This window comes from Heptranchias perlo, chromosome 27 (genome assembly GCF_035084215.1).
Source record: "Heptranchias perlo isolate sHepPer1 chromosome 27, sHepPer1.hap1, whole genome shotgun sequence".
NCBI lineage: Eukaryota > Metazoa > Chordata > Chondrichthyes > Hexanchiformes > Hexanchidae > Heptranchias > Heptranchias perlo.
Genome location: NC_090351.1, coordinates 40,195,740 through 40,223,142, shown reverse-complemented (window position 1 = coordinate 40,223,142; position 27,403 = coordinate 40,195,740). Strand labels below are relative to the sequence as shown.

Genomic DNA, 27,403 nt, shown 5'->3' with positions numbered 1-27,403 from the left:
GTAATTGGTAGAAAATTTAGAGGGGAGTTGAGGAGAAATTTTTCCACCCAGAGGGTGGTGGGGGTCTGGAACTCACTGCCTGGTAGAGGCAGAAACCTTTTAAGAAGTACTTAGATGTGCACTTGAAGTGCCATAACTTACAAGGCTACGGACCAAAAGCTGGAAAGTGGGATTAGGTTGGATAGCTCTTTTTCAGCCGGCACGGACACAATGGGCCGAATGGCCTCCTGTGCCGTAAATTTCTATGATTCTGCAACTGCTTTTATACAATATGAAACCTGTTCACCCACCGCTAGTTCCCAATGCACAGCTCTCACCCAGTCGCTTACATCCCTAAGGCTAACCAGGATTCGGTTAGCCTGGTTTTTTTTTAAAAAAAGAGGTCGACTCAGACCTCAGCCGTGGTGATTCCCAACAGATTTACCTTCAGGTAGCAGCTAACTATGCAAAACGAGCATTGGGAGCCAGCAGTGCTGCTATGGATCTGACGTAGTCTAGAAGTAACTTTACTGGGGTCTTTTGTTCTTGTGTCAGGGCGAGTGACTTCTGTATACCTCGCTGCCCGTTTCATATTTGGCGTTGAATGCTCGCCTCTGTAGGTATGCTGGACTTCGCTGTGTGTTACGGAGACCTGGAGTGCATACAAGCAGCTCTCCTTGCCTCGCACTCTGGTAAGGTGAATGCCTTAATCATTCGGCCAGATTGATAGACCCACTTTTTCATGGATTTATGACAGTCATTTCCCTGAAAATTGGGTCTTTCACACTGTGGAGACCTGTGTGTTTGTCATCAGCTTGCGCTCCTCTAGCTCTTATTTAAGGCGATGCTAGCATCTGAGGGGGAACAGAACACTCTCCCAAGAGGTGGTTTAATTCCTTGTCCCCAAGAGGAAAATGCTGCCGTTGGCATTTGTCTGGGACTCTGGTGGGGGGGGGGTGGGGTTAGTGATTGTGGTCACGTGTGGGCTAAGTTCTCAGCCCTGCCCCCCAAGCCAGCAATCCAATTTTTCACATTACTGGCCAGTGCCAGGAGGTTCCCAGCCAGAGGTGTGAATGCAGTTGGGGGATGGTCACACATGTGATATTCCTGGGAAGATGCAGGTATTGAAGCTCCTGAGCAGCACATTCTTGTTTTAGTGTTGACATCAGTGATTCAAATCCGCCTGCAGTATAAACATGACCAATTCAGAACAAGAGTCGCTGCATCACATTACAGGAACCGCTACCCCTGGAGTACAGTGGAATATTAAGTTATCTTTTGGCTCCCACCAGAGCACGGAACAGCTAAGGACAGGAAAAACAATGTTAGTTGTTACTCATGGTTTAACAAATACATTTTATGAGATTGGATAGTGAATGACTCGATCTGTGTGTTGACCTTCTTGGTTTCCTCAAGGCTGCAGTAGAAAGCAGTGTACAAGTTTGCTGTAGTGAAAAGAAAGCTGTTAAAATTCTCTTCCACACTCTGTGTAGCTGTTGTTGGCAAGTGAAAAACATCCAGTAATTTGTGTATTTTCTGTACAATTAAATAATGAAGAATGAATGAGTAGCTGCCTTGCTGGGTTGCTGCACTGCCCATGCAGACTGGGATCAGCACCAGTTCCGATTGTCGCCCAGATAAGTGGTTCGGAAGCTACAGCTGGTGTCAGCAATCTTCGGCTGGGGAAGGGAAACCATCCAGGGCTTCCCGCTCCTGATCCCTATCGGCGACTCCTGCTGGAAAATGCACAGCTTGATGTCTGATAAGGACAGGGCCGGTCTCACCAGTGATGGCCACATAGTCAGGTTGCTCGCTGACACACATACTGTAGGATGATACATGAAGACTGGCCACTTACACAGTACCAGAGGGCTGCCTTGGCCCACGGATCATGCCCAAACATGAGTCAGTGCCTTCTGCAGGAGAGAAAAGTGAAGGGACGCAATTAATTAGAGAGAATGTACAGCACAGAAACAGGCCATTCGGCCCATCTGTTCCATGCCATTGTTTATGATCCACACGAGCCTCCTCCCACTCTACTTCATCTCACCCTATCAGCATTACCTCCTATTCCTTTCTCCCTCGTGTTTATCTAGCTTCCCCTTAAATACAGTTAGTGATAGGATCTTGTTGGAGAAAGTTCGCTTGAAAGCATTCTTCCTGTGGGTTCTTATTCGGAGTGGAGATGGAGGAAAATGCATTACTGCAGAGATCCAGTCCCATAATCAAGGCTAAACATTAAACTGGCACTGTCACATTCTAATGAAGCTGCTTCTTTGGCGGCGTTGGCAGCTCCGCTTGTATCAGTCGAAATATTTTTCACAAATCCATGCAGGCGCAAGCAATAAAAGCATTTATTTTGCTTTCATGTTTTACCAGGGTGAATGTACAGAAGGGGAATGGCTGGGAGTCTGGCTGTAGCTTTATACAAGGGAGGTGCCCGGCGAGGTGGTGTTTGAATCGGCACTTCTGTGAGACCTGTGCTGGTTCACTTTCTAGTTTATTTGAAGGCAGAATTTTGTGCAGAATGAATTCAAGTTCAGAATTTTTCCAATAACCTTTTTGATACCATTTCTAATTACAACAGATCCACATAAGGAGTGGGGGAGGCGTTTCAGAATTGCTTTACTGAGATGCCTGTGTTTTTAAGAAAATGTCATTAAAGAAAGATTTGCATTTATATGTTGCCATAGTACATCTCAACACACTTCATATATAATGCAATGCACTTCACATGTAAGCAATTGAGATGTTTCTGAAATGTGATACTTTGAAGTACAGTGGCTGTTATGTTGGTAGATGTGACAAGGTCCCACCAACAGCATTGAGGTGAATGAGCAGTTAATTGTTTTTTTGGTTGAGGGAGGAATGTTGGCCAGGGCACTGAGAAAACTGCCCGCTCTTCAAATAGTGCCATTGAATTGTTAATGCCCACGTGAACCACCAGAGTACTCTGTTTAATGTCTTATCCCAAGGATGGCGCCTCTGGTAATGTAGCAACAACTTGCATTTATATAGCATCTTTAACATAGTATCTTTAACATAGTAAAACGACCCACGGCGCTTCACAGGAGCGTTGGACAGAATTTGACACCGAGCCACATAGTGATATTAGAACAGGTGGCCAAAAGATTGGTCAAAGAGGTAGGTTTTAAGGAGTGACTTAAAGGGGGAGAAAGAGGTGGGGAGCTTTGAGGAGGGAATTCCAGAGCTTAGGGCCTAGACAGCGTAAGGCACGCCAATGGTGGAGCGAAGGAAATTGGGGATGTGCAATAGGCCAGAATTACTGCACTGGAGCGGCACTCTAGAGTAAGTGATCATGTGGGCTTGAACCCACAGCCATCTGACTCTAGGGAAAGTGTGCTACCAACTGAGCCAAGCTGAATTGCATTGATGAACCTGTCTGCTTTGTTCTCTAGGTCTGCTTTTGCATGACTGAAGCCATTCTGACCTTCTCATTGGACAGCTCGCCCTTCTTCTTTTGCTCGATTAAAGCCAAGGTGCGAATTCACTGGATGATGCAGGTTCTTGCCGCGGTCTTTGCCTCGATTGGCCTGGTCTTCATCTTCTCCAGCAAGAACATCTCGGAGTCCCCGCATTTCACCTCGTGGCACAGTATCCTGGGAATAACTACTGCGGTCGCTGTCTGTGGCCAGTTGCTATGTGGCCTATGCCTCTTGTTCCCGAAGTTGATCAACACCTACTCGGTGACTAGGCTGCGGCTTTACCACGCCACGTGCGGTCTGGTGGCTTACCTGATGGCAACGGTTACGGTGGTCCTGGGCCTCTGTTCGGACTGGTTCAAAGCCCAGGTGAACGGAACTTTGTGGTACTTGTGCATAATCGTTCCACTGATTCCAGCTCTAGTCATCATGAACCAGGTCAACAACGGTTACCTCTCCAAGAAGAAAATAGAGATATAACATTGGACCAGCGCCATTGTCGACAGTCAGTGAATGCCACCTGCTGTGTGCACGAGTCTCTCGATATGTCAAGTAAGGATGAACCCGAAGGTCTGGTGTGAAGTTGGCAGAGTAGTTCAGCGAATGATTGCTTTTTTTTTTGAACAAAGCATTAAGAAAGCTTTAGACCCCTTTTTTATTTTTTCTCCCTACTATTCTATAAGGAGGTGCTCCTAAGCAGCACAGAATTGATGCTCCCTTTGCCAAATTGCCCTGTTCCCGCTTGCTGCTCCTGGGATGCAAAATACCTCTGATAATTGCAATTAAAATTTCTAATGAGTACAATTGTTTTTAAATAACAAGGATCAAATGGATTATGAATGTGCACCCGTGTGAAATGCTGTTCATGTAATGATGCTGTGAATCAAGGCAGTAACTATACATACTTGAGGATATTTCTGGGCTGCTATTATGGGGCATTCTGTCGGCACTCTTAACACATTGTGTCACGGGATGTGAATTATGAGACCCTGCCTGCAATTTCTCCACGCACTTGAGCTCCAGATCTCTGCTGTGGAGACAGAAGATCCTTCGTGCCGCTTTGCAGGGCAGAGAGAGAGAATCCACGGCTAAGTGCCCTCACAGTTGGTCGCAGAATGGCACTGGCTGTCGAAAGAGGGAGAAAATATTATTCAAAATCACTGAGTGCATCAGCATATCTTCTGACGCAGATTTATTTTTATATATTTGTGGCGGTGAAAATAGACTGCTTCGAATATAATTGAATTCATTATGTTGCTCCTGGGGAGGTGGGTGCTAAGTAAGCAAAGATATATCTAAAATTATAATTCAACATTTCTTTTAAGGTTATTGCAGTCAGATATTTCTGATTCTGTGCTTGCCTGATCAAGAACATCATTACAAGTCCTGTTGTTAGTCTTGATCCTCTTGTGAAATAATTGAATTCCTGAGTGATATTGCTGGAATTTTTTCTGATGTCTGCCTCCTTGGGTAATGAATAAGGCTTGTGATTGCGCTCTGTGTGACATCCCAGGATTTTTATACTCTTCTATCATGATGAACACAACTTTGCTCTCTAGTAGCATGAATTTTTTTAAAATTTTCAACTTTTTATGGGATTTTTTAAAAAGTAAACAAACTTGTTAAATTGTGCCTTTTAAATTAATTGAAATTTAAACCTAAGCACCAGAATCAGCTGGATTATCAGATGGCATCATCAGCCATGATCTAACTGAATGGCGGAACAGGCTTGAGGGGCTGAATGGCCTCCTCCTGTTCCTATAGGTGCTGCATTGCAAGTATGTTCAAGCTGCAGCCCACGGACCCCAGGCAGCTTGGTCTATTTGCTTCATGTTTCATACTCGCTGGTTTGTCCTGTTTGAATTTTGTGGCCCGGATATTTGTAATGGGCTGTTCTTAGCACTAGATAAATCTTAAATTAGAACACCAAGATCTGTTAGTGTCAGCAATCTGGGATATATGCAGAATAAGGATTTTAATGGTCTGGATATCTGAGGAACCCACGAAGAGACTAGGCCTTCGGCACTGCCATTGTATTTCATCAGGTGGATCCATAGCTTGATGCACAGCCACAGGACAGTTACTACTAATGTGATCCTGTACTCCAGCTGATCCCACTGCTTAGGTTAAAGTTCCTACTACCTTAAAAGTCAGAATTTAACAATTCTATATTTAATAGTGCATGTTTTTCTTAATTCCAATTTGATGCTAGCTTTCTTCCAGTGTTTCAGCAGCTATCACTCCCTGTATCCAGCTCGATTTTATTCATTGTGCTGAGAATTGTCCACTGATATTTGGGTAAATTCCCCATGACAAATCACTAGCCTTGGTAAGAGGTCTAAACCACAAAGAGGTTATTTTTGTGCACTGTATATGTGTGCGCACGTTAGGTTAGATGTGTGCAGGGAGTGTTGGAGAGAGTTGAACCAGCTCTGGTTTGACGTCACCAGAGCCTGGTAAATTCACTGAACGGATTGTTTTAGGAAAAATTCCTGTTCTGCCACATTCTCCCCATGTCTTACTGGGGCCGGAGACCAACTCTTGGCACCAGTGGCTAAGTGATGAGTTGTAAGGAATGTTTCAACGCAGCTCTGAAAAGCCTAATGACGGCCAGAGACACGCTCCATTTGATTAAGTGCTCTTGCCTTCACCCTGGGTAAAGAAGCATCTCTCCATTGCTTCTTAAAGTGACACACCTGAGATTGTAACTCACCCAGTGATGCCACCGACTGTGGGAGGGAAACCTGCTCTGAGGTCTCCAGTGGTGCTGCCCAAACTGGACACGAGTTGGGAGAGCAAATTGTCCCAGCTGCCACCCCTATCTAATTGTGGGGTTCGGGTGGTTTATGCATAGAATAACGGATACCTGGGAGTGAGATACAGGTTGGAAGAATTAACTGCATAATTAAGTGAGTCAATAGCTGGGCAATAATAGTATATGTTAGAATTGATTAAGCCTTTAACTACAGAGCTAAACATCTATGCTGCTAAAATTGCACAGACTGACCGCGATTTGGAGAGCTAACCTGTCACTGCTGGGAATTAGGTTTGTTTTTGGCCCACATTGATGTCGTTATGAGAGCCCTAAGTAAAAAGGAGTGTGGGGACAGTCTCAAAGTAGTTTCTGGTGAGCTTTGGAACAGCACAGACTGGCCTTAATTTCACTCAAATATGCTTGGCTGGTCTGGAAAGTGGAAAAACTACACTTGTGCAGTAAGGAATATATTTTGGAGGTTGGGTTAAAAGCACACAGGCTAGAATCCTGAACCACAGTAATGTTATCCCTGTTTGTATGGTGAAAACATTTGAATCAGGCAGCTCAAGCGTGCTTGACACTGCTTATCCAGATTTGAATCATACTCATTTCCCCCAGCAATGACTCCTGCACCTTGATGACCATAAATATTCCCGAAAAATAAATCTGCATGATCAACATCCTGGATGCACCAGGAATTTTTCAAAATTTAACTGCTAATCACTGTATTTCTTTGTTACTTGAATATTTTAAATTTATTTACCCTCAAATGTTAGCAAACAGGTCCCAAAGATGTATCCTTTTTACTTTATTCAGCATTAGATTGCAGCGTTGCAGTATATAAAATAAAATTGAAGTCTAGATTCTGTCCTAGTTCAGAGCGGGTTGCACTGGAGTTTAATTGTGAACTCCTGTTGTAGGTAGGTAGGTAACCTTTCACCCTGGACGTAGTTCGAGGTGGAGCCTGAATTAACCGACGAGACTGGAGAAAGTCCATTTGACTTTACTTTTGATATTTTAAACCTGAAAATGGGCAGCTTAATTCTGTTGCAGTACCTGTCTGCTGGCACTAGATGATGATGTTGTCTCACGAGTATTTTAACCGTACCTGGAGTATTACAGGATGCTGTATGGAACTATCGCCATCTCTCATTTTGTTTTATTTTGCCCAAGCATTTGCACGTGCTTTGCATTAATTTAATATTTGTTGCAATAAAGTAGCGACCCTCTATCTCATCTTTTCACAGTGCCGAATAATGGGAACGCAATCCACAGATAGGATTTTTTAAAAAATCACAGCGTTTAAAAATAATGTGCATGGAATCGACACAGTGCGAAACCGATCAGTCTTTTGGTCAGGGGGTGGAGCTGATCTTTCACTGTTGGTAGCAAACCCTTCGTCAGAATGTTTGTTCGCTCCTCCCCTCCCCGTGATCTAAAGGCCACATGACTGGTTCAGCACAGCACTTATGGGCCTTACAATCCTGATTCAAATTAACTTTGAAATACAAACTGAAAATGTACAGCGGGTCGGCTGGCATCTGAAAGTGGAAGATCAGTTAACGCTTGGGGTTAAGGACCCTTCGCCAAAACTCATTCCATGCTTTATCCTCAGCCAGTATTTAAATAGATTGCACCAGCTGAAGTGTTTGTATCACTGGCAAGCTCTTTTCAACTTTTCTTTCTCCTAAATTGGGCAAATACTTCAGTACAGCAAAAATGAGGATAATGTGCATGTATAATAGACATAAAGTAGATAAGACATCAGTGTTAAAATACAACATGTCCTGTGGCCAAGGAGGATGCAGACAGACTGGAAACATAAATACATGTTTCTTAAAGTGCTTTTTTGAATGCCAGGTCTCTACTCGAGCTATTGTTTTCATTTTGGGTTAGATTACTGATTTCTCCGAGACGATTGCCCATCATTAAGAGGAGTTCTGTCACTTGTGAGAGCATAGCTAAAATCAAGCAGTCATGAGTAAAAAAAGAAAGTGGGTACATTAGAACGTCTCAAAGTGCTTCATGCATTGACTGTTATGTAGGCTGCAGCAGCAGCACTCCACAAACAGCTGTGAGACGAATGATTCATTTATCTTTTTGATGGTTGTACTTGTTGAGGGAGGAATGGAGGTAACCACAGTTTCTCAAGATATGCCGTGGGATCTTTAACACCCATCTGGATGTGGCTTAATATTTCATCTGAAGGTTGGCACTTCTGACAATGTGGCACTTCCTCAATAGGGCACTAGCATGTCAGCCTAGATTATGCACTCTGCACTTTGTTTCGTTCATGAGATGACAAGAGAATTACGAATGAGGAAGGCCATTCAGCCCTTTTTAATTCATTCATCCAGAATGACTCCTAATGTCCGCCCCCCCCCCCCCCCCCCCCTCCACTGTAGCATCCAGTTGACTCTTAAATAATTCCAGGGTTTTCACCTGCACCACTCTATCTGGGAGTCTATTCACCGGGTGACGTGAGCAACAGAATGATTTGAATATTAATCCAAAGTTCATACTCTTCCCCTCCCGCTGGGTTTCCTGATGGCTCTAAATCCATTTCTTTCAGCGATGAGTGAGTCATGCAGCTCGTATGACTTATTCTATTTCAAGCTCCCTCTAAGATTACAATTTTTTTATTTTATTTTTTATTTAAATTCGCAGCCCATCATTATCCCAGCCACCTGTTTGCACCTCTCTGTCTACGTTCAGTGATTAGTTGAGCAATACAGACCAGGAAGGCGACTGGTTCAATCCCTGGTCTGTGCTGAGTGAGCTGATCCCAGCTCGATTGCTGACCGTTGAACAGCGACCGTAAGGCCAGCGTTCATGCTCCTCGTCCCCATCCAGTGACCCTGCACGGAGTGTGTGTGATGGGTGAAGACTGAATCAAGGTCAACTGTCATGCCTTTTGTGGTCAAATAGCCCACTTTGAGCTGTAACCTTCAAGTAAAGAGTTCCATAAGAAATATGAGCTATACACAAACAGCTCTTTTATCTGAACAGCCTTGAGGAACCAGAAAGACCTCAAGTTTACAGCATAGACACACTGCTACCCCAGGTCCCTTTTAATGTGAGAAGCTTGGCCATTTAGGAGTGAAATCAGGAAGCACTTTTTCACACAAAGGATAGTAGAAATCTGGAACGCTCTTACACGCCGCCCCCCACCAAAAGGCTTTTGGATGCTGGGGGTCAATTGGAAATTTCAAGACCGAGATAGATAGATTTTTGTTAGGTAAGGGTATGACTAAAACAATTCCTGATTTTTAAATCAAATGGCACGGACCAATTTACAGAGTCCTATCTAAACACTGTCGAACACAGGGCCTGGCATTTTCATTTAGTATTTTAACCTGACTAATCTAATTTACAAGAAAAAAAATATAACTCCCTTTTTGAAGTTTAAAAAAAGAGTCAGATTTTAATCCTTGTTTGTTAGTGATTATTCTTGTATATTTAAAAATATCAAGTTTCCAAATTTGTGATAATGACTTGAACATGTAAACTTGACAGTTGTCACTGTGTGCCATCCGATTGAAATGTGTTTGGGTGTTTCACGTCACTAATATGTGTGAAGTAGCCAGGTCTGGGGTCCAAATCAATCCAGCCAATCACTTAAGGGTATAACCCTTGTATTTTCTTTTAAAGATTAAAAAGGTTTGAAACATACAGAATTTTAGATTGTGCTATTTTAAGGTATTCACCAACTGTTTTGCATGATTCATTGGTTGAATAATCTGATATATCTAGTGTAAATCATTTCAATGCTGCGTATTACTTGCATAGCAACAGGAGTAGGCCATTCAGCCCCTTGAGCCTATTCTACCATTCAATTAGATGCTGTAAAGTGTGCTCTATAAATGGGACTGGGAAGAGCCAGTCTCACAGCTCCTTCAGTGACAGGTGAGAATGGAAATCCTACCTCGAGCAACTATAGTGAACCATATTCTTGAAAATTAATGTATTGTGCCGATTTTATCAGCAACAGTGATATTGCCGAGTTCTGTTTAGTCCTGTCAGACTCCCTTTGAGTGTTTTAAAATTAATCCTTTCAGTTGCTGCCCTTCTAACCTTTATGCCATCGATGGATCAAACTTATTATAGCTTGTGTTTGTAGTGATCAGGGAATAGATAGTGCAATCTTCACAATGTCACCACCACCATACAGTCTGGAGCCTTGGAAGAAATAGAATGAGATTTCCCTTTTTTTGGTTAGTTTTTATCTCCGTTTTGCAGAGAATCAAAACCTTGGCACCTGGGAACCATGTTTAAACTGTAATGCTGCATTAATACTGTGGTCTTAAAGCACTCACCAAAGAATGAGTTTATATCTGCTTTTATATCGTGTTAGGATCTGTGCTGGGTTACATTGGGGTTCCAGGTCTTAATGCAATATTAAAGCAGCTTTTGATTCTGACTTTTTATAGTCGGAAGGTTTATGTAACTTCACCGGTTGTTGTCAGGGCGTTAGTGCCTTCAGGAGAGGGAGGCAGAAAAATGGGGGAAACAGAAAATATTAGATATAGACCTACTGTAATACCTAGGTTAGCCGTCTGCTTTGTCTAACACATTAAGTGTGCTATGTGGTACATGTCTCAGTGCAATAATGAATTATTTTGTTGGGAAATAATGTGGAATATGTACAGTGGTCATAGTGGAAAAGAAAGTTGGTGTATTAATATTCTGCCTCTAGATGACTAGCATGTATGATAGGAAATGGTATGCACAAATGTGTGGTGCAGTCCTGATCAAATCATTAATTTTCATCTGCTGACAGACTGTTCACTTTGGATGCAATTAATCCTTTCTATTGTGAATCGTAATGTCAGCTGCCCATTTAGCCCTTGGACAGATGGCCAAGTCCAGCTCTGGACTGTTCTCCTTCAGTGTAGTCACCATCATGGTCCAGGCAGTCTAATTAGAGTTTCCCCAGTAGTACTGTAGAGTGGACTAGAACCAGTCATGGTATGTTTATGGTTGTATAATGATTCAAAATGTTTTATTTTTAACGCAAAACTCCTGGTGGATAGTTCGCAGCCCATTCAGTTGCTGGGTAAAGAATTGTAAATGTTAGAAAGAGCTGCGATCAAGCCTCAAGGTTGAAGAAATCATCGCCCTCACCACCTATCAGTATGCTGATAGGGTGGGAGGAGGCTCATGTGGAGCATAAACATAGACCAGCTGGGCCGAATGGCCTGTTTCTGTGCTGTAAATTCTGTGGAATTTTATGTAATCGATGTGGAACAGAATACCAGAGATGTTGATTCTCGGTCAGCTGATACCATGAAAAGGAGCTGGATCAATGACTGGAGAAAAGGGATTGAGGGATGTTATTGGATCTGCCAGATTCATGTAGTTTGGAAGAGTTTGTAGCGGTGGGGGGTGGGGAGGAGAGGAGATGAAGGACACGGAGAGAATTGCAGATTGAGGTAATGTGTATGAACTTTGGAAGGAGCAGACTAGTTGGACCAAATGAAAGAGAGACGTGCATTTATATAGCAACCTCAGGACATCTGAAAGCGCTTTACAATCAATGAAGTACTTCTAAATGTAGTCACTGTTGTAATGTAGGAAACGCGGCAGCCAATTTGCACTCCACGTGGTCTCACAAACAGTAATGAGATAAATGACCAGTTAACCCATTTTTAGGCAGCGGGGAGAACTCCTGCTCTTCTTGGGATGGGATCTTTTACGTTCGCCTGAGGGCGCAGATGGAGCCTCAGTTTAACGTCTCATCCGAAAGACGGCACCTCCGACAGTGCAGCACTCCATCAGTACCGCACTGGAGTGTCAACCCAAGATAATGTCCTCAAGCCTCTGGAGTGGGACTGGAATCCACAACCATCTAACTCCAAGGCAAGAGTGCTATCCACTGAGCCACGGTGACACAAATGGCCTCGTTTTGTTCCAAGCTTTATTTCACCAGAACAGGGCCACAGTAACCTGGACCCACGTCTGTCTGTCTGTCTCGATCAGCCTTCAGTCTGTTACTATTTTAATGCTGCACTGGTCTGTGTGTGACTGAAATGCAAGCTGGGTCTTGTTGTTTTTTTGCACCAAAAATTAAAATTACAGTTTAGCATCACCTTGGCTGTAATGAAAGTTCTGTCCTATGATTACGTTTAGCATTCAGTAGCATTTACAAGAATCGTATTTGCAGTTTATTAAATGTGTGTGTGCATGTGCACAAACTGGATTTGTTGTCCTAGTCCAAGTTGGCCAACCCAAAAAAGTGATGCCCACAGCTCAAAATAACATCTTTCTCATCATTGTGGATCAAGTGTGATCTGCACCTGTATTTGTTCTTCCAAAGTCATCACTGTGTGACGTTACTTGTCACTACAGCTATGCTCCACGTATGATTTTAAAAAGACAGACTATATGATTCTATGAAAAACTTGTATTTGTACAGAGCCTTATCACAACTCTCAAATGTACGTGAAGCACTTTGAGTCAGTGAATTAAGCTGAAGTGCAGTCACTGTTAGAGGCAAATCTGGAAGCCATTTTGTGCACAGCAAGATCTCACTATTGGAAAACGAGACAAATGACTAGTTCATGTGTTTTTGGTAGTGTTAGTTGAGTGAGGAAAATTGGCCAGGGCTCCCTGCTCCTGTTCAGATAGTGCCACAGGATCGTTACTGCTCACTAGGCCTGCTGGGCAAGGAGATGGGAGTCCTCGGTTTAATATCTCACCTGAAAGATAGCACCACCAAACATGCACCACTCCCTCATAATAGTGTGAGCCTAGATAATGTGCTCAAGTCCTACTTGCTGCAGGTGTTGGTCGGATGTAGTTTGATTGCCTTTTCTGGCCTGTTGGGTTTCTAACTGCTACGGGCTACTGCAACTCTGTTCTATTCAAAGTTGCAGCTAAGCTTTTGTACTATTGTGTATTGAAAAAAAAATTGCACTGAATCTATTAATAAAGGGAATTTCATATTTGAGAGTGATTATATATTTTGCACCATCTTTTAAAATGTGCTATTTAAATAAAATATATCTTGGGCGTTTGAATTGGAACACGTGTTTTGATTTTTAAATGCTTTGCTTTGAACTGTGAATAGAGAACCACAAATGGCAGGTTCTATGTGCCGGTGACCTCTGGGCCGATCCTGCCAAAGTTCGTGGGGTCTGGGAGGAGAACACCTCGTTAACATAAATGGGGTAGGTGTTTGCCCCACTAGGGGCCACAAAATGCTGCTGGGGATGGGGGGTAGTGTCAGCCCTCTTTATCTCCTCCCTTCCCCCCCCCCCACCCCCCACACTCCAAAAACACTGGCCATCGGCCCACTTTATCAGAAGACAGGGGAAAACGTTAACTTACCAACTCTTCAGGGGGACAGCACTATGCTCCAGCCTTGGACCCCCCAAACCAGGCCCCATTTCTGCCATTGGTTGATCAGTACTGCTGAACCTACTCAGCTTATCTATCCATCACTTTTCAGCCGGGGCATTGGGACTCCGTGCCCCTGGCCACATCACAGCTGGTGGCTGGCGGAGCCTCTACCCTTTACACGCCCCAACATTCCCGCCATTGGTCGCCCAACACGTCCATCCTCGCGGTGCCCTGCCTTCCCACAGCCAAGCAGACTCTTACCCAATTGGATAATTTTTGGCTGTCAATCAAACGGCCTTCTTTTCCCTTCTCGGATTTTTATAAGTGTTCAAAGAACATTTTTTTTAAAACACTTTTTTATTGCCCCTATGATTCTTCTCCTGCATTGCTCACAGCAGAGTCCTGGACATCAGTCTTTAATTTCTGGAGACTCCAGGGCAACCCTAATCCTGGCCCCCGGCCTGATTTGTGACCCTTCTGCCACCAGATTTAAGGTATTACAGTGGGAGAGTTACAGGATTATGCCAGGCGTTACAGGACTCTGCCTGAGATTCAATGGATCGCTTCGAGGCTCTGGTCAATCGCTCGGGCTGCAGCCTTGCATCATCTATAGAGGCAAGGCCATAGTTTTATTTTAAAAATCTGGATATTGTAGAATAAACCCATCACATAAACACAATTAACTACTTTATTTTCTAAGAAACCCGGATAACAACAGCTGAATGACAATCAGCAGTTTTCCTCCTCAGTTGATTCCCCCCTCCCCACATCTTGCTGCTCATGCCTGAGTGGATACAACATCCTCGTAAAGATCCTCGTGGATCACAGCTGATTTAAAGTCCAGTGGAAGTGAGTGATTAATGTCTTAAATCACTTGAGATGTTTTCTAACACACTGTGGTGGCTGGGACACAGGCTTAATCCTTTCCATGCACTGTCAGGGGGAGGCACTGATAGACACTTACAGAAGTGGGAGGTGGAAGAGGGAAGTTGTGCCTTGTCCCCGGTCTTTTTGTGTCCAACGGTTGATTTGAAATGAAGAGCGCGGGCGAGGCCTGAGGTCTCAGCCGTGGCTCAGTGGGTAGCACTCTCTCCTCTGAATCAGAAGGTCATGGGGTTAAGTCCCTCTCCAGAGACTTGAGCACATAATCTAGGCTGACACTCCCACTGCCAGTATTGAGGGAGTGCTGCACTGTCGGAGGTGCAGTCTTTCGGATGAGCCGTTAAATCGAGGCCCCGTCTGCCCTCTTAGGTGGATGTAAAAGATCCCATGGCACTATTTTGAAGGAGAACAGGGGAATTCTTCCCCGGTTTCCTGGCCAATATTTATCCCTCAACCAACATCATTAAACCAGATTATCTGGTCATTATTACATTGCTGTTTGTGGGACCTTGCTGCGTGCAAATTGGCTGCCGTGTTTCCTACATTACAACAGTGACTACACTTCAAAAATATTTTATTGGCTGTAAAGTGCTTTGGGACATCCTGAGCTTGTGAAAGGCGCTAGAGAAATGCAAATCTTACCTGCCGTCTTGGTCACAACCAATGTGGTGGGCATCCTGCCTTTTTGCCCAGTCCAAAACCAGCTGAAGGCAGGTCCAGGCGGTGGGATTGAGATTCAGTTTCTGGATCTTGCTGCTGATGGCCTGAATAACGATTGGCATCACGAGTCAGAAGTGAATGGAAAAATTGGACATAATTTTTTTTTTAAAAGCATCTGCTTTATTTTGGAGAGGAAAACAATTGTCCTGGTTGTCCATTTGAAAACCACGATTGTCCAAGTGCAAAACATTGGCAACCCTCGGAGAGACTGAGAAGCTAACGCACTCTCCAATTTAAAGAGATCTTTATTCTAACTGGTGCCGTCTGTACTCATCATAACTAAATTGTATATGAAGTTCCCCAGGTCTTATGATTAGAATATATCGCTTACAATGGAGAGTCGTTAATCTGTCAGCGTGTATTGCTACTGCATAAAGACTGAAATGTAATTTACTGTAAGATCTGGATCTGGATTATACACTGACGCAGTCTTGAAATATTAATAACCAGTTGGCATAAAAATCGCAGCTGTTAAACTTGGACTTGTGGAAAACACTGAATTTAAAATTGTCATTTTGTACTATATGATGGAAAGATATCAGCCCTGGAGATTGGAAAACTTTTCCTTTTGGGTGGCAAGGGTCAGTATCAAGCACTCCCAGGGGCAGATATAATGCAGGCTAGATAAAACAAAAGACTTACATTTATACAGTGCCTTTCATGACATTCCAAACTGCTTTACAGCCAATGAAGTACTTTTAAGTGTAGTCACTGTTGTAACAAGGCAGCCAATTTACACACAGCAAGGTCCCACAAACAGCAGAGAGATAAATGACCAGATTATCTTTTTGTTTAGGTGTTGGTTGAGGGATAAATAGTGGCCAGGACACCTCCACTGCTCTTCTTTGAATAGTGGCCGTGGGATCTTTTATGTCCACCTGAGAGAGCAGACGGGGCCTTGGTTTAACGCCTCTTCCAAAAGACGGCACCTCTGACAGTGCAGCACTCCCTCAGTACTGCTCTGGGAGTGTCAGCCTGGATTATGTGCTCAAGTCCCTGGAGTGGGACTGGAACCCACGATCTTCTGACTCCACGGCAACAGTGCTACCAACTGAGCCAAAGCTGAATAGGTAAAGTGAAATCATGGAGGGGACAAGTGTCCCTACATTGGTGGTTTCTTGTCTTGGAAGGGGAGCGATCCCTCATCCATGGCAAACCGTCCCCATTTTACATGAGCAGTTTAGAACCAAGTGACCATCTGTGCAGAGTTGCCAACATCCCATTCAAGGTTCCCACACTCTAGACCCTCCACATCTCCCTGCTGCATCATGTTTGATGGGACAAGATTAAAAACCCGGTGGTGAGTCTGTGACCTCTTTCTCCCCCACTCCACCTCCACCCCACCCCCCCACCCCCCCCCCCCCCAACCACATTCCTGGGTAAATTAGTTTTGATTTGATAGGCAGACTTACAGTATACTCCAAAAATGCACCAAGTAATGTCAAAAATCTGCCTTCAGACTCTCCTATACAATGAATTTGTGTATCAATCCTCTAGGGTGTCAGCCTTGGTTTAATGGTAGCACTCTCACCTCTGAGGCAGAAAGTTGTGGGTTCAAACCCCTCTCCAGCGACTTCACCACATATCCTAATCCTGAAGGAGTACTGCATTGTCGGAGGTGCCATCTTTCAGATGAGATGATAAATGGAGGCCCTGTCTGCTCTCTCAGGTGGATGTGAAAGATCCCATGGCCACTATTGGAAGAAGATAGGGGAATTCTGCTGATGTGGTCAACATTTATCCCTTAACCAACACCACCAAAAACAGATTACCTGGTCATTTATTTCACTGTTTGTGAGAGCTTGCTGTGCACAAATTGGCTGCCATGTTTCCCTACATTGCAACAGTGACTACACTTTATTGACTGTGACATACTTTAGGATGTCCTGAGGTTGTAAATGGTGCTATAAAAATGCAAGTTCTTTCTTTTTTTTAGTTTAAGAAATTTCTAAATATGCCACTGTGATTTTGTGTCCTTTTTCCTGCAATATAAATATTGAAATATTGAGCTTCAGCCTATGTCCCACTACACTTTCAGTGTAACTATCTATTTTCGCATGTAATAGGCCAATATTCATTGGCTGTTTCTATTTGTCAGGTTTTTTTTTGGAGCTGTTGCTCAACTTTGGCTAATTTCCAAGTTGACATGTAGAAGGGGAGGCACTGGATGGTGCCAGCCATGTGTATCCCAGCAGGAATTAACGCCTTCATGACAGGACAAGAGACGTCAGGTAAAACACAAAATGGAACGCTCAGTACATGCCTCCAAGCAGCCGCCTGAGATGGTAGAGGGCATTGTGGTAGGAGGTTACTTGGCAGCCTGATAACAGGAGATGCATGTCCCAGTGAGTCCAGAAAAGGGAACAGGAAAGAAATTAGTAAATAACAAAATAAAAAAAAACATAATTTGGGTGAAAAACAAAGCAGAAAACCCAGGATCCTTTGCTTGCTCTGAAATAAATATATCTGCAGCCAACCAACATATGTCAGTCTTTGTGTTTTTCCCTGATCAGGTTCGTTGTGGCAAGGACACTCTTGCTGAATGTGAAATTAGCTGAAACTGGGTCAGTGCAAATCTCTTCCCTTTCAGAAGAGAGAAGTGCATTTAGTGATCAAAGAGAATCATTACTGCGCTCCTCTGAAATTATAAACATTGGATTACATTCGACCCATTTCTATGAAGGTTTTGCTCTCATCATTTGCTGAATTTCACGGTTGATCAGTCAATGGTGCTGCTCTTGCCTTTGGCCACTTATGTTGGCTCCAGGTTGTGGCTTTCCCCTGACATTTACCCTTAATTGAAGGGATATTGATAAATTGCATTCACTGTCTGTAGACATGATTTGTATTGGCAGTTCTTTGTGATTTTCTTTTTACAGCCTTTGATGATGTGTCTCCAGAATATAAACATTTTTAGGAGACAGAAAAGGCCATTAGGCACAACAAGCCTGCCACTTTTTCATAGATCAACCCCACTTTTTCCCCATATCCCTCAACGCCACCTTCTCACCATGTCCCTCAACCCAACCTGCTCCCCATAATCCCTCAACCCCATCTACCCATCTTCTCACCATGTCCCTCAACCCCACCTTCTCCCCATATCCCTCAGCTCCACCTTCCCAGCTACTCACTATATCCCTCAACCCCACCTTCTCCCCACGTCCCTCAACCCACCTATCCACCGTCTCACTGTATCCCTCAATCTCCTCTCTCTAGAAAGACATCCCTTTGCCTCTCGAAAGCATTTATACTTCCCACTTCAGTGTCCTTCCCTGGTAGTTTATTCCACAATTCTGAGTGGGTGTAACTAGCCTAATATACTGCGGAGAGAGGGAATTTTACAACCTGAGATTTCTGGGAGGGGTGGGGAGTAATCAGACTGTAATGTAGTAATAGTTCCCACACTTGTTTGATTAGTAAATGCTTTGCCAGTGTGATAGTGAACCACACAGACCAGGAAAGGTCTGGGTTCAATCTCCAGTCCATGCTGTGTTAGCTCATCTCAGCCAAGAGACACTAAAATTGACCTCAGACTGGGGAGCAGGGGAGAAACTCAGACAGGATTCCCTTTCCTGATCACTACAGTTCATGTGTGTAGGTATGTGTGTATTTTCAGATAAGCAAGCTTGTAGGAGCTATTTGTTTTATATCACCAGTGGACCTCTTGCTGTTGCTTACGGCGAATTGGGAGATATGAAACCCACTCCAGGACTTGAGCCCAAAGTCTAGGTAGTCATTTCAGTGCAGTACTGAGGGAGTGCTGCACTATCCTTCAGATGAGATGCTAAACTGAGGCCCCATCTGCCTATTCAGATGGATATTGAAGATCCCATGGCCATATTCAAAGAAGAGCAGGGAGTTCTCCCGGTATCTTGGCCAACCTTCCTCCGTCAACCAACATAACCAAAAAAAAAGACGGTTAACTGGTACTTCAAGGAACACAGGAACAGGAGGAGGACATTCAGCCCCTCAAGCCTGTTCTATCATTCAATCAGATCATGGCTTTGCTCCATATCCCTGATACCCTTACCCAACAAAAATCTATCAATCTCAGTCTTGAATATTTTTATTGACTCTCGGCACCTTGGGGGAGAGAGTTCCAGATTTCCACTCCCCTTTGTGTGAAGAAGTGCTTCCTGATTTCACTCCTGAACGGCCCAGCTCTAATTTTACAGTTACGTCCCCTTGTTCTGGATTCCACCACCAGAGGAAATAGTTTCTCTCTATCTACCCTATCAAATTCCATTATCATTTTAAATACCTCGATTAGATCACCCCTCAGCCTTCTAAACTCTGGAATACAAGCCCAGTTTATGAAACCTGTCCCCGTTATTTAACCCTTTAAGTCCCGCTATCATTCTGGTGAATCTGCACTGCACCCCCTCCAAGGCCAATATATCCTTCCTGAGGTGAGGTGCCCAGAACTGAATGCAGTATCTCCAGATGGGGTCTGACCAAGACTCTGTACAACTGAAGCATAACTTCCTCCCGTTTGTATTCCAGCCACCTTGAGATAAAGGCCATTAGCCCTTTTGATTACTTTTTGTACCTGTGCACTAGCTTTTCTATAAGAACATAAGAAATAGGAGCAGGAGTAGGCCATACGACCCCTTGAGGCTGCTCTGCCATTCAGTCAGATCATGGCTGATCATCTACCTCATTTCCACTTTCCCACCCGATCCCCATATCCCTTGATTCCCTTAGTGTCCAAAAATCTGAGTCTTGAATATACTCAATGACTGAGCAGCCACAGCTCTCTGGGGTAGAGAATTCCAAAGATTCACAACTGAGTGAAGAAATTTTTCCTCATCTCGGTCTTAAATGGCCGACTCCTTATCTTGAGAATATGACCTCTAGTTCTAGAAACTCCAGCCAGGGGAAACAGCCTCTCCGCATCTACCCTGTCATGCTCTCTAAGAATTTTATACATTTCAGTGAGATCACCTCTCATTCTTCTAAACTCCAGAGAATATAGGTCCATTCTACTCAATCTCTCCTCACAGGACAACTCTCTCATCCCAGGAGTCAATCGAGCGAACCTTCGTTGCACTGCCTCTACGGCAAATATATCCTTCCTCAGGTAAAGAGACCAAAACCGTACACAGTACTCCAGGTATGGTCTCACCAGAGCCCTATATAATTGCAGCAAGACCTCCTTACTCATATACTCCAACCCCCTTGCAATAAAGGCCTTCCTAATTGCACGTTAACTTTCTGTGATTCTTGTACAAGGACACCCAAGTCTCTCTGAATACCAACATTTCTTAGTCTCTCACCTTTTAAAAAAATATTCTGCTTTTCTATTCTTCCTATCAAAGTGAATAACCTCACATTTCCCCACATTATACTCCATCTGCCACCTTTTTGCCCACTCACTTAACCTGTCTATATCCCTTTGCAGCCTCATTGCATCCTCCTCATAGCTTACTTTCCCACCTAGCTTTGTATTATCAGCAAACTTGGGTATATTACACTCGGTCCCTTCATCTAAGTCATTAATATAGATTGTAAATAGCTGAGGCCCAAGCACTGATCCTTGTGGCACCCCACCAGTTACAGCCTGCCAACCCAAAAATGACCTGTTTATTCCTACTCTCTGTTTTCTGTCGGTTAACCAATCCTCTATCCATACTAATATATTACCCCCAACCTCATGAGCCCTTATCTTGTGTAACAACCTCTTGTGTGGCACCTTTTAGTGATTTATGCAATGGACACCCAAATCCTTTTGCTCCTCCACAGCTCCTGGTCCCTCACCATCAAGAAAATATTCTGATTTATCTTCCTCAGATTCAGAGTGGACGACCTCACACTTCCCCACATTGAACCCCATCTGCCACTGTTCTGCTCACTCACTTAATCTGTCGATGCCCTGCCTTCCAACTGCCTGTTTCTGGAATATTGCGGTGTTCGAGGTCTATATAACAGCCCCTCCACCTCAAAGTAATTAATTTATACGTGGAACCTTGAGAGGTTTCTGAGATAAACGATAAGGTCCTACGTAAATAGAAGTTTGTGTCTTTCTTTCATATTTAACGCTGAAACATTAACACTTACCACAACCAGAAGCTGCCTGTAGAAAGGTCAGTAATCAGGAATATTTTGCATGCAAGCCACAAATTTCATTCTGTCAAAATTCTAGCAGAATCGCGATTGCCCCTCTCCCCATCACACCTCAGTAAAAATTATTTTAAAGGTTTTTTCTTTTAAAGAACCCTTAAAAGATCATAGTTCTGAAACAATCGCACACAAAAGAGAAATTAATCGTTATTGGATTGCAGTGACCTTGCATTTCTCTCCACCATCTTTGCTTTCACTGAGCTGATGCTGTTGCTGTGGTAACAGCTTAGACTGTGTCTCAGCATCCACAACCCTTTGGATTATCACAACCGTCTAGGCCCACCTTAGCAGCAGATAAAAATATTATTCCTCACAGGAACATTTTTTTTATTCGTTCATGGGATGTGGGCGTCGCTGGCGAGGCCGGCATTTATTGCCCATCCCTAATTGCCCTTGAGAAGGTGGTGGTGAGCCGCCTTCTTGAACCGCTGCAGTCCGTAGTGAAGGTTCTCGTAGTGTTAGGTAGGGAGTTCCAGGATTTTGACCCAGCGACAATGAAGGAATGGCGATATATTTCCAAGTCGGGATGGTGTGTGAGGGGAGCGTGCAGGTGGTGCTGTTCCCATCTACCTGCTGCTCTTGTCCTTCTAGGTGGTAGAGGTCGTGGGTTTGGGAGGTGCTGTCGAAGAAGCCTTGGCGAATTGCTGCAGTGCATCCTGTGGATGGTACACACTGCAGCCATAGTGTGCCGGTGGTGAAGGGAGGGAATGTTTAGGGTGGTGGATAGGGTGCCAATCAAGTGGGCTGCTTTGTCCTGGATAGTGTCGAGCTTCTTGAGTGTTGTTGGAGCTGCATTCATCCAGGCAAGTAGAGAGTATTCCATAACATTCCTGACTTGTGCCTTGTAGATGGTGGAAAGGCTTTGGGGAGTCAGGAGGTGAGTCACTCGCCACAGAATACCCAGCCTCTGACCTGCTCTTGTAGCCACAGTATTTATATGGCTGGTCCAGTTAAGTTTCTGGTCAATGGTGACCCCCAGGATGTTGATGGTAGGGGATTTGGCGATGGTAATGCCGTTGAATGTCAAGGGGAAGTGGTTAGACTCTCTCTTGTTGGAGGTGGTCATTGCCTGGCACTTTTCTGGCGCGAATGTTACTTGCCACTTATCAGCCCAAGCTTGGATGTTGTCCAGATCTTGCTGCATGCAGGCTCGGACTGCTTCATTATTTGAGGGGTTGCGAATGGAACTGAACACTGTGCAATCATCAGCGAACATCCCCATTTCTGACCTTATGATGGAGGGAAGGTCATTGATGAAGCAGCTGAAGATGGTTGGGCCTCGGACACTGCCCTGAGGAACTCCTGCAGCAATGTCCTGGGGCTGAGATGATTGGCCTCCAACAACCACTACCATCTTCCTTTGTGCTAGGTATGACTCCAGCCACTGGAGAGTTTTCCCCCTGATTCCCATTGACTTCAATTTTACTAGGGCTCCTTGGTGCCACACTCGGTCAAATTCTGCCTTGATGTCAAGGGCAGTCACTCTCACCTCACCTCTGGAATTCAGCTCTTTTGTCCATGTTTGGACCAAGGCTGTAATGAGGTCTGGAGCCGAGTGGTCCTGGCGGAACCCAAACTGAGCATCAGTGAGCAGGTTATTGGTGAGTAAGTGCCGCTTGATAGCACTGTCGACGACACCTTCCATCACTTTGCTGATGATTGAGAGTAGACTGATGGGGCGGTAATTGGCCGGATTGGATTTGTCCTGCTTTTTGTGGACAGGACATACCTGGGCAATTTTCCACAATGTCGGGTAGATGCCAATGTTGTAGCTGTACTGGAACAGTTTGGCTAGAGGCGCAGCTGGTTCTGGAGCACAAGTCCTCAGCACTGCATTGCTGATACCTTGTATGTGTTTCGAGATTAAAAGGCTGTAGAGAATGCAACTTTATTTCACTTTTAATCAGTTTACAGTTGGATTTTGTTTTTACCTGCCACAGAAGCTTTCTCCTGGTTGGGGTAAAAGTTTTGTACGTAGCACTTCTCTGTCCTGTGCTTTTTTTCTTCTTCACCATGACAGTACGGGGCTAATCCAGTGACCTCATGGAGGAGCCTCGCTCGAAGAGCTACGGCCAAAACACCATCACCCCAATTCCCTGACCCACTCTCCCTGCAATGCTAGAAATATAGGAACAGGAGGAGGCCATCCAGCCTCTTGAGCCTGTTCTGCCATTCAATTAGATCACGGCTGATCTGTACCTTAATTCCATTTACCCGCCTTGGTTCCATAACACTTAGATTTTCTTTTTTAGGTAAGAATACTATCATTCTCAGTTTTGGAATTTTCAATTTGTGAAGAAGTGCTTCCTGACATCACCCCTGAACAGCCTGGCTCTAATTTTAAGGTTATGCCTCCTTGTTCTGGACTCCCCCCACCAGAAAAAATAGTTTCTCTCTATCTATTCGATCAATTCATTTAATCATCTTAAACACTTCAATTAGATCACCCCTTAATCTTCTATATTCAAGGGAATACAAGCCTAGTCTATGCAACCTGTCCTCATAATTTAACCCTTTTAGCCCTGGTATCATTCTGGTGCATGGTTCCCTGCTGTGTGGCCATAAGAACCTGGAATTAGCTCTTTTTATATAACGTTTCATGTCAAAAGTAGCCGATCTGAACTGACCCCGCAGTGCAGTGCGACGATGCCTGTGAGAGTTCCTGGAATAGCTACCCCTCATGGGCCCCGTTTCAACCATGAGTCCTTTTTATTATTATTAATAGTGCATCGCAATTTATAAATTGTTCATCAGATCCATAAATTTTCACACGCACATTTCACAAAGATAGCCAGCCCGGATACTGCAATGTTATCACGGACTGACAGGATTTACACAGCACTCACGTTGGGGCTTAGCAAATCATGAGAAGTCACTGTTTATTCCTAATTTATAATGGAAAAAGCTGTAAATTATAAATCCAACGTTGACTTCTGTAGAGCAGAATGTTTTTGCTCTCCCCTTTACCAGACTGAGTTGGTCACAATAAGTCCACAGTACATTGGTTGTGGCCCAAAAATCAAAGGTTTCCAAACTATTCTGTCCGGAGGGAACCCTATAAATACTAATGGGGAAATGAGGACATTTTTTTTCACAGGATTGTTCAGATCTGGAATGCACTATCTGAAAGAGTGGTGGAAATAGATTCCATTGGAACTTTCAAAAGGCAATTGGACATGTACTTGAAGGGGACTAATTTGCAGGGTTATGGGGAAAAAGCTGGGATGTAGGACTAAATTGGATAGATCTTTGAAAGAGCCAGCACAGGCGCGACTGGCCGAATGGCCTCCTTCTGTGATGTAAGATTCTATGATTCTACACAGTCCCGTCAAACACTCCCTGGGCAGGTACAGCACGGGTTAGATACAGAGTAAAGCTCCCTCTACACTGTTCAAGGATGAGCCCGAACTCTAACCTCAGTTGAGCAGTCCATACTGTACTGTGAGATTTGACTATTTCCCACACCTGCCACTCTTGTGACCCCTTTGAGAGTGACAATTTTGTACCTAACTGTGCTGGATAATGAGTTTTCTGCCGTGGATTCGCCCCTGGGCTGTAATGTGCGTATCACTAAGCTCACCCGAGAGCAGGTCCGGTATATATCAGTCGTGTGTTTTGACAGTTAGGAAAGGTAATATATTTTTGGAATCAATGACTCACTCTGGGGAAAGAGCACTGTGCAGGAACAGAACGGTGATAATAACATTGCTGACTGAACGCCCTGATAATTTGATTGCCCAGTGCGTTACCAAGAGGGTCTCCAGGTATGGTCGCTCCTCTCTGGTGAGCTGGCTGATGTCAGTTGGTGGGGGGGTTACAATTAGCCTCAGCTTGCAAGTTAAAAAATCAGCCGGGGGTCCTGCTACTGGTCATTAACCTGTCCCCCTGCTGGGATGTGCTTCTATGTGGATATCGGGCGAGGACCGAATTGGGATCCGCTGTGCTGCCCCTACAGGCGAATACCCTGCCAACTCTTGCTGTCTAGGCTCACACATGAAGAATGGCCCCTTGGGTGAGATAATAGAGGATTGCCAGAGCCCATCGTAATGTACCCCAGCAAGGAGCAGGGCAGGGAGAAAGTAATTTAATCTAAAGACTAACAGCCTCATCGGCACAAGCACATTGTGTGAGTGTGTGTGTGTGTGTGTGTTTGAGCGAGTGTGTGTGTGAAAGTGTGTATATATTTTTGAGTGTGTGTGTATCTGTATGTGTGAGAGTGTATGAATGTATGTAAGAATGAAAGACTTACATTTATATAGAGCATTTCACATCCTCAGGATGTCCCAAAGCTCTTCACGGCCAAGGAAGTACTTTTAAAGTGTAGTCACTGTTGTTTTGTAAGTGAATTTGTGTGTGTGTGCACACGTATGTGTGAGTGTGTGTGAGTATGTGTGTGTGTCTGAGCGTGTGTGAGTGAATGTGTAATTCACACACTGTATATTGTATCTGAATTGTCCACATCATAAAACCTTACTACATGATCATGCAAACAAGTCAGCACTTCCTAATAAAACCTGTTAAACAACCTCCCACACACAGCAACATTCGCTCACGGTGGGCTGGAAGATTTATTTATCTTTTGTTTAACTAACAGTGAAGAATTATGAGTGGAAAGAAATCATTACAGCTTCTGCTCACCTTTGTTCAGTCAAAATGAGACAAGGATGACAAACCTCAAACTGCAGTTTGATGGATTGGACTAAAAAGAACGAGACTGGGCGGATAAAGTGTCTGTAAAAAATAATTGCATTTACAGATGCTACATTTTCTCTTTGCGGATGTTCCACATGGTTTGCCTCCCCACCCAGTATCTCACCCACTGCTGGAGATATTGGTGTCTGAACACTGCTTGTTCAGATGACATAGAAAGACAGAAAGAAAGAACTTGCATTTATACAGAGCCTTTCACAACCACAGGATGATCCCTAAGTGCTTTACAGCCAATGAAGTACTTTTAAAGTGTAGTCCTTGTTGTAATGTAGGAAATGCAGCAGCCAATTTGCGCACAAACAGCAATATGATAATGACCAGATCATCTGTTTTAGTGACGTTAGTTGAGGGATAAATATTGGCCAGGACACCAGGGAGAACGCCTCTGCTCCTCTTCAAAATAGCGCCATGGGATTTTTTGTGTCCACCTGAGAGGGCAGATGGGGTCTTGGTTTAATGTCTCATCTGAAAGATGGTACCTCTGACAGTGCAGCACTCCCTCAGTACTGCACTGAAGTGTCAGCCTGGATTATGGGCTCAAGTCTCTGGAGAGGGGCTTAAACCCACAATCTTCTGACTCGGAGGCGAGAGAGCTGCCCACTGAGTCATGGCTGGCACCTAAGAAGGTTGCATTACTTAAAAATACCATCTAATAGCAGCAGGTATTATCCAGGAGAGGGGTACAGATGAATGTTTGTCTAGCTTAAGGGTCACTAGTGAGGAATTCCATTTATTTGATGGGAATCTTTGCAAATTAATTCTGCAACATTACACCAAGTTTATTAAGTGATAATTAACATGCGGATCATTTTTAATTTTTACTGATGTGAATTATTAGTTCCTGGATGGCAAAATTCCCTCTCACTGCTGGTAAATAATTCATCCTGAAACCAATGACTTGGTAATGACTTAGGATTAATGTAATGGGAATATCTTTAATTAAAGGTGTTGCAATGTCCTGACATACTGGGCTATGGAAGAAACTCACCTGATAATCAGGTCATCAATGTGCCTTTAATTTCAGGCTAATTGAAAACCATGATAATCATGACAGGTTAACATTGAAATAAGGACGTAAAGATTGTTGAAGGATATTGAAGAAAGGTTTTTTAAGCATGTAACATTTTTTAGTAACAGGAGAGACGAGAGAAGCTGGGGTTGTTCTCCTTAGAGCAGAGAAGGTATGGGGAAGGTTTGATAGAAGTGTTCAAAATCATGAAGGGGTTTTGATAGAGTAAATAAGGAGAAACTGTTTCCAGTGGCAAGAGGGTCAGTAACCAGAGGACACAGATTTAAGGTAATTGGCAAAAGAAAAATTGGAGGGAATGAGGAGAATTTTTTTTATGCAGCGAGTTGTTGTCATCATAGAATCATACAGCACAGAAGGAGGCCATTTGGCCCATCGTGTCCTTGCCGGTCGAAAAAAGCTATCCAGCTTAATCCCACTTTCCAG

The 27,403-nt window shown here is 43.9% G+C and overlaps 1 protein-coding gene across 7 annotated transcripts in view; it reads left to right on the top strand.

The window, feature by feature from the left end:
- cyb561d1 (cytochrome b561 family, member D1) overlaps positions 1-27,403 on the top strand; it is a 116,427-nt gene that overhangs the window by 4,297 nt on the left and 84,727 nt on the right. For 4 of the 7 annotated variants that reach the window (XR_010968421.1, XR_010968419.1, XR_010968416.1 and 1 more), the window contains exon 3: positions 3,399-9,415. Coding sequence is in view for 1 of the 7 variants with exons in the window: in XM_068007735.1 (XP_067863836.1) it covers positions 3,399-3,902 (504 nt within the window). In the remaining 6 variants the exon portion in view is untranslated. Of the gene's footprint in view, positions 1-3,398; positions 13,203-27,403 lie in introns of those variants that run through there. The other 3 variants (XR_010968418.1, XR_010968417.1, XM_068007735.1) reach the window with 2 other exon arrangements.